Genomic DNA, 8128 nt, shown 5'->3' with positions numbered 1-8128 from the left:
ATGGATCAATATCTTTGGTATTTAGTGAGATAAAGTAAGTCAACATAAAAATGAAAAGATGGCTTTCTTTCTTTGAGCTTACTTCAGCCTTTTGTTTTCTCCTCAAATCTGACATTTGCTAATTAATTTGTGTTCAATCTTATTAATAAACTCTCAGTTTCCTAAATATTTACATTCATAAATTTTTCGTCAAATTTGACATTCGCTAAATAATTTTTAATCAATCTTATTAATAAGTTTTTAATAGCTTAAAACTTTACATCCATAACTTAATACAATTTTTTTTAATCTTTTACCTAATAAATAAAATATAATTAATTATATGTAAACAAAAAAACAAAACAAAACAAACACTAAAAGTGAAAAATATAAAATATGTAAATTAAATGAAATTCAGTTCTCACATTTAGAAGAATTCATAACGCTCAATACATGAATTCAAGTCAAAATTCACAATAACACGATAGGGTTTTCATACACCACCATGATTATATTATATTTATTTAATGCTGAACTCTGTTTTCAATATCCTAAAATGATACACTAGATAAAAAAAATAGACACGAATATGAATAAATTATATTACATACCATTTTAAAGAAATAAAAATAAATAAATTATATTATATATAATTTTAAAGAAATAAATATGAATAAATTATATTAGATATAAATTTAACGAAATTAATATTAATGATAAGTATCGTAGCATTATTCAGTACTCTAGCCAATTGTTGGAAGAGAAGATATTGTTAATGTATTCAAAATTTAATTTATTTTAACATTTATGATATTAAATAAGTTTAAATTCTTAAAAAATAAATATAATTTTAAATTTTAAATGTTAATGACCATACTTGTGTGATGAATCAATAATAATTAACTAATTAAATTTTGGTGATCAGTGAGGGAGAAGATAGTGCTTGACGTATTCAAATCTAATTTATTTTAACATTTTATTAATATTTTGAATGTATTTTAAAATTATCCTTATATAGTATATTTCAACTATAGTATTGTTAAAAGTGGTTTAAAACAAAATGAAATTTGATAATTGGGAAGAATCTTTTTCTGGGATGTCATAAAAATGCGACGAACATTTGTGAGGTTCTTTTATTTTATAAAATACTGAGCCACTGATTTGTCTTTTCCTAAATACACCGTCATGAGAAATGCCTTTCCTCAATATTCCTTCATCGTGTAATATAATATTCTACGTTTCCCAAATTGGTCTTTTCTCGAATCTTGCAGGAGCGTTTTCTCTCGGAAATACTTCGTTAAATTCTGTAGCATTCCGCCAATTTGCAACGTCAGAATCCAAGTCTGCTTGTCACGCTTCGATCTTCTCCTCCATTAAAATATATATATACTCATAATGTAAACGTCAAAATGCATATTTACTTGGTACACTTATCGTTACAACTTCTAGCGCGCATGCGTGTATATATAGATATAGAAGCGAGCCGCTGTTGTCCACTCATCACATAAAATAGCATATCAAAGTGTGGTGTTATGGCTGAGATTTGTGAATCAGTTTCCACCAAATTCAGCGATGAATTTTCCATGTCTCGACGTACTGGCAACTACCACGGAAACGTGTGGGACGATGGGTTCATACTATCTCTCAACTCGCCCTATGGGGTATACTTTCAATCTCTCTCTCTTGGAAGATATCTGTATCTTTGTGATCTGCTCTTTGGGTTTGCTTTTCATTTTATAACTGTCGTTGGCTACTTACGGGTTAGATAGTTACTGCTATAACTTAGTCTGTGTCTCGTATATATTCATTTGCTTCCTTTTTTTGTTTTATGTCTGTCATTAACTAGTTATTAGTATATACTCACCTATTTAATAGTATATATTAATCTGTGTTTAGAGATCGGAATTAATAAAGTTGTGTTTCAAGAGATTTAATCTCTCAGTGTCTGTTAAAGTAATCAAAATTTGTTTTCAGTACTTGACTTCGGCATATTATGAGGTATAAATTTGAAATTTTAACCAATTTTTTTCCTAAATTATATATATATATTTTTGAAAAACAACTAAATATATTATCTTTAAATTTGTATTATTAGTGTTTTTCAAAAATTATATATCAATTTAATTTTTAAGAATGAAAGAATTAGGAAACTAATTTCAATTTTATTTTGAACATGTGACTTTTTAGAAGGAAACAGAGGCACTTAACCATTAGACCCTATTTAGGCTCATTCAAGCTTTATATATATCCTCAAAACTGTTACAAAATTATGTTATTTGATATATACATTTAAATATTTTATTATGAATAAAAATCAGAATAAAGTATTTTATTCACATCTCCTTCCTAATGAATACAAAGTTTATTGATGTTTATAATAATTTAAATTCAAAATTATATAATTATATATATATATATATAAATTATAAACAATACTGTATTTTATATATTTTTTTAAATAGTAATCTAATGTTAATTACAAAAAAAAATTGTATATTTTTTATCTTGATATGATACACTTCTAATCAAAATAATAAATTAAAAAAATTTAATCCAAAAACAGTAAGTTAAAATTAATTAAAACCAACCAAATATTTTATTTTTCATTATAACAAAAAAATAAACCATATCATGAAAACCTATCTATATATTTAAATTGTATTGCGCTGGAAGCAGGCACCTGCATATTATGAACGCTCAGGAAAGCTTATTGAGGAGATCGAGCAATTATTTTTCGGTGAAATAGAAGACACCAATTATGATCTAATAAAACGTCTGCAGATAGTTGACACATTCGAATGCCTTGGAATTGATCGACATTTTCAACATGAAATAAAAACAGCTGCCCTCGATTACGTTTACAGGTTTGTCATTTTCACACACATTTAATTTGGCGTTTACATATATCTTCCCATCGCTTTTTTCTTTGGGTGTTTACTAATTGTTCGCTCAACGCTGACCGATCAACTCCGTAGATATTGGAATGAAAAGGGGATCGGCATGGGATCAAGAGATTCCCTCAACAAAGATCTCAACGCTACAGCCTTAGGATTACGCCTTCTCCGACTGCATCGATATAACGTATCGTCAGGTGATATAAACTGCAACTGATTTTCGATTTGACGTAAAGCTAAAATATACCCTTTAACATTTGAGCAGGAGCAAGTGAAATAATTCAAAGTGTTTATCTTAGTTCAAATGCAGTTACTGCTGTTGGATTTTGTTAATTCTGTGCAAAATTCGAATCTGGTGGATCACCAAATGGGTTTACTACAGATGTATCCACTGACACATTATGAAAAATTTATCTTTAATTGAACACTGTGTTACTGAACATTCAACTGATGTGTCAAGAAAATTTGAACTCAGAGATGCAGTTGTTTATTCGATGTTTATATATATATATAGATAACCACTTTTTTTTTGGTCCTAGGTATGAAAAAAGAGGTGATATATATATACCTTAAGTGACTGATATTAATATTTTTAAGGGTTTTCTTATTTCTGTAAATTTTAAATGCTTGCTTACTTATGTAATTAATTTTCACTTCTAAATCTAATTAAAAATATATTATATTAATTATATCATTCTTCCTCAGTTTTAAACAAAATTTATTAAAATAAAGGGTCCCATAAGATTAAGAAAAATTCCTGAATGGCTTCGAAAATGTCCATCCATTTAATTCGATACTTATATTACGAAGCTTCTAAACAGGTGTGTTGGATAATTTCAAGGATGAAAGCGGCAACTTTATTTCCAATTCCACTGGCGATAAACGAGTGAGAAGTATGTTATCGTTACTTCGAGCTTCCGACGTTTCATTTCCAGGTGAAAAAGTGATGAAAGAGGCGAATGAATTCACAAGAGAATATCTAAATCAAGTCTCAGCTGGAGGCGCCGATGCGACCAACGTCGATCAATGCCTTTTGAATGAGGTAAATAGCTAATACATTTTGAAGGTCCCACTTAAAATGTTAAAAAATAAAAATGTTTTGTGTCCATGCTGTATATAGTATAAAAGATTTCACTTGACTCCTGTTATCTAGGTGAGGTACGCATTGGAGTTTTCATGGTGTTGCAGTGTGCCAAGATGGGAGGCAAGGAACTTTATTGAAATATATGTACAAAACCATTCCTGTTTCAAGTAAGTATCTGCATATTTCATTTTAGTTTCAAATTTCAAAATTTATTATCGCATACAAAATCCCTTTGTCATTTTTTCTTGAAGATCTTATTTCAGCCAAAAGGTTCTGGAATTAGCCAAATTGGATTTCAATATTCTGCAATGCATACATCAGAAGGAAATCCAGTATATTACCAGGTAGTAATCGATGCTTCCATTTTCATGGTTTATTGCATCCAGAGTGTTTTGACAAGTTCGTTATACATTGAAAAGAGAGGTAAAACATGACCTTTTCATATCTCTCGCTGAATCTCAGGTATCTCAGTCGATACATGGCAAAATGAATTTTTTGAAATAAAATTATAATTAATAATAATAAAATTTCTGTCTCTTGGAGTTTTGATGTTTGGAATTGATTTGCAAGTAATCTGATCAATTTTTTCTATTGGTAGTTCAAAAGCCTCCAGTTTTGCCATTTATAATATTACTTATATTGTATTTAGTTGACTTTTAAAGTATATATAACTATTTTAATAATATCAATTAATTTTTTTTTACTAAATTACTAATTATAATTATTATTTTTAAATACCTTTTATATATAAAATAAATATATAATAGTCTTTCTTTTACCATATAAATATCAATAGGATTTTTACAACTACTTTTAACTCTTCTTAAAACTCCTATTAAAAAATTAACTCTTACTATTAAAAACATATGATCACTCACTATCTATCCCATAAACTATATAAAGTCTTAAGAGCAATTAATTATCATCATTCTTCTATATAAATATAATTAATTCTTAATAATATTAAATTATAATAAAATGGTTAATAACACAAAATATTAGTTCCCTTTTCTACGTTGACACTTATCTTTTCTAAGGATATCAATTATTAAGAATTATTTTTCCCGTTCTAAATTAATTATCGATTTATCTTATGTATCTTTTTACACACAGCACTGTAAATCTTTTCCTCATTTTAGCATTCTCCATTAAGATAAAGGGCTATTATTATGGAATTTTGCCAGACAATAGTGATTAACGATGACGTCGTGCGTAGGTGGTTGAGGGACACAGAAATTGCGAGACTGAATTTATATCGGAAGCGTCACATGGAATTTCACTTTTGGGTTGTCACATGCATTTTCGAGACCGAGTATTATGATAGCAGAATTGTCTTCACAAAACTTTGTATCGTCGCAGCCGTTCTAGATGACCTCTATGACGCTCACGGAATGTTGGACGAACTCAAAACCATAACGGAGGCAGTGAGACGGTGAATTCAAAATATAGAGACTTCGTGCAAATTGCCATTTGATTTATTCTTCTTGCACATTCCAATCGCATATATAATACGGCTGTTATATATCTTAAAGCATGTCAACATTTTTATTATTGTTTGTGGCATTTTCCAGATGGGATCCTTCGTTGATTGATGACCTTCCAGACCACATAAAAAGTGCATTCCAATTTTTCTTCAATACAGCGAATGAATTGGCTGCTGAAGTCGAAAAAAAGCAAGGGCGAGATATGACGGCCATTTTAAAAGATACTGTATGTGTTTAGGAAGATATGTGATTTAATTGGTGGATTAGTTTTATGGAATATTATTATGATGAATTTACTTCCACCGAAGTACCAAGAATGCCGTGTATCTTGAAAAGCATGATCCTTAATTTTATTTGAAATATATCTTGAATAGAGAAAGAAGGATTTACATTAACGATTGACGTACTTTAACCAGTGGCGGCGATATGTTGAGGCTTATCTGCAAGAAGCGGAATGGATAGCAACCGGACATGTGCCCACGTTTCGTGAGTACATAAAGAACGCCCTCGCTAGCTCAGGGATGTGTATTCTAAATTTCTTTCCCATGCTCTTGATGGGTCAACTTCTTCCAAACAACATTCTCGAGCAAATACATTATCCATCTAAGATCCAGGAGCTCTCAGAATTTACGGCCAGACTTATCGACGACTTAAGAGATTTCGAGGTATTTGGCATCTGAATTTACATTTATTTTAAGATCGTTGAAAAAGGCTCTAACGCATAAAATTCTATGCAAAATACAAACTCACAACTTTCTCATTTGCTTTCATTATTGCAATGAAGGATGAGAGGGAACGAGGGGAGATAGCTTCAAGTATCGAGTGTTACATAAAAGACAATCCTGAATCTTCCGTTGAAAATGCTTTAAATCAAATCAAGAGCATTCTTCATATCTCCCTAGAGGAATTGAATCGGGAGTTTCTTAAGGAGGACAGTGTACCATTGTGTTGCAAGAAGTTCACGTTCAATATAGCACGAGGTATTCAATTCGTCTACAAATATGGAGATGGCTTTTCCATTTCGAACACGGAAATAAAGGACAAGATATTCAAAGTTCTCGTCGACCAAGTGCCTATTGAGGAAAAATGAGGACCCTGTTAGTAGCTTTGTATTTGAACAATGATTTAGTGTTTTAAGCTGGGTAAATTTGTGTGGCCATAGATTTAAGAGGATAAGAAAGTACGTGCAAAGTGTTTATGGCCATAGTTCGTCTGACTTTTGCCAAATTGCTTGTTGAAATTGTTCACCGATAACTTACAAGTAGATGTATGCCCAATTACAATTATAACTGGATCCCCGATTTACCATTATGTTGTTATTAGTTTTATGATATTAAGTTATAGTTCATATTGGCTATTTGTTTTAAGGTTCGTTGGATTTACAATTCATACGAGTTGAGCTTCATGGAATTTTTCTATAAGAATTCTGTGCTATTTTGTTTGCTTATGTTCACTAATTTTTGCTGCTTTGTATTTTTAATAGATAATTAGCTCAGTCATATAAATAAATGTTTATTACATTAATAAATGAATTTGTTTAATAAATGAAATGTTTATTGAATATAGTTATGTATCAAAATATTTACCCCTCATATATGTGTATAATATCAAATTGCTAAAATAAAAATTGTTTGTTAAGTGATATTAGCTTATCATAGATTACATCAGATTTGACTTTTGGTTTGAGAAATCAGAACTTATAGGCATTTGCACAATCACGTAGGAATGGCACCCGCGGTTGCACCACTCCATGAGTAGATTTTTATCCACTTAGTTTCATAGTCTATTCTACTCCTTGGGCTAAATTGTTGAAATTAAAAAAATCATAAATTTAATTTTACTATAATTTTATTTTAAATAATAATAACTAATATTAAAAAGAATATATATAACATGTAACAAAATTTTTAAGTATGCAAATTCCTAATTTGTGAATAGAATTTCTTGAAGCTTAATTCCAAAGTAGGCATGTCTATTTAGCTAATTAAAATGTTTGTAACATCCAGAAATATTAAAATAATTAATTTCATAACTTAAGTTATGATGCAGCTCACATTACCAAAATTAATTATATATATATATATATATATATATATATATATATATATATAATTTAAATATATACATTTATAAAAACATATTAAAAAATGCTTAACTATGGAAATTCAACCCCACTTGACCACTAAGAGATATTTTTATGATATATTTTTTACTAATCAATTTAATTAAAAAGAGAGAGTGGGAATAACTCATTTTGAGATAAATTTAAACCACTAAGAATATTATAAAATATTCTATGGAAATTAAATTAATACAATTCACCTAATAATTATTATAATTAATTTAAAATTATGCAAGCTCTATAAGACAATAGAGACAACCTATATAGAAAATGAAGATGAAATCATAAAAATTAAGGAAATTACACCTTTATTTCATTTTTTTCTTATATGTTCCCTTGGTGAGACATGTCTGGTGTGTTGGAAAATGTAACTATCGTCATCAATGTATTTGAGTCATCATGTAATATAGTTTTCAAAAGAATAAAGAAATGAATTATTATTATTATTACGACTTATTAAAGTGTGGGGTTCATGCTTGGGTCATCATGTTTTAGGTCAAAGTCCCTATTAAGGACTTCTAGGATTTATTCTCAGTTAATAGTCATTGTACTTTTAAAGAGACCC

At 29.1% G+C, this 8128-nt stretch overlaps 1 protein-coding gene across 1 annotated transcript; it reads left to right on the top strand.

The window, feature by feature from the left end:
* The first annotated feature begins 1511 nt into the window (after positions 1–1511).
* On the top strand, positions 1512–6531 carry LOC149192857 (delta-selinene-like synthase, chloroplastic). The gene is made up of 9 exons (XM_089407138.1): positions 1512–1640; positions 1954–1977; positions 2656–2843; positions 2955–3070; positions 3695–3915; positions 5142–5389; positions 5529–5667; positions 5858–6106; positions 6226–6531. The coding sequence occupies exons 1-9, from the start codon at positions 1512–1514 to the stop codon at positions 6529–6531; spliced, it is 1620 nt and encodes a 539-aa protein (XP_089263264.1).
* The last annotated feature ends 1597 nt before the right edge of the window (positions 6532–8128 follow it).

Source organism: Pinus tabuliformis, chromosome 2_2 (assembly GCF_031772625.1).
Source record: "Pinus tabuliformis cultivar Carrire ecotype Pingquan chromosome 2_2, CPIR1, whole genome shotgun sequence".
NCBI lineage: Eukaryota > Viridiplantae > Streptophyta > Pinopsida > Pinales > Pinaceae > Pinus > Pinus tabuliformis.
This window is presented reverse-complemented; position numbering and strand designations above follow the sequence as displayed.

Coding starts and splice junctions, on each gene's coding strand:
- LOC149192857 (XM_089407138.1), top strand. CDS start 1,512: ATGGCTGAGATTTGTGAATCAGTTTCCACCAAATTCAGCGATGAATTT. Junction 1,641..1,953: donor CTCTCAACTCGCCCTATGGG/GTATACTTTCAA, acceptor ATTTGTTTTCAG/TACTTGACTTCGGCATATTA. Junction 3,916..5,141: donor ATCAATGCCTTTTGAATGAG/GTAAATAGCTAA, acceptor GAATTTTGCCAG/ACAATAGTGATTAACGATGA.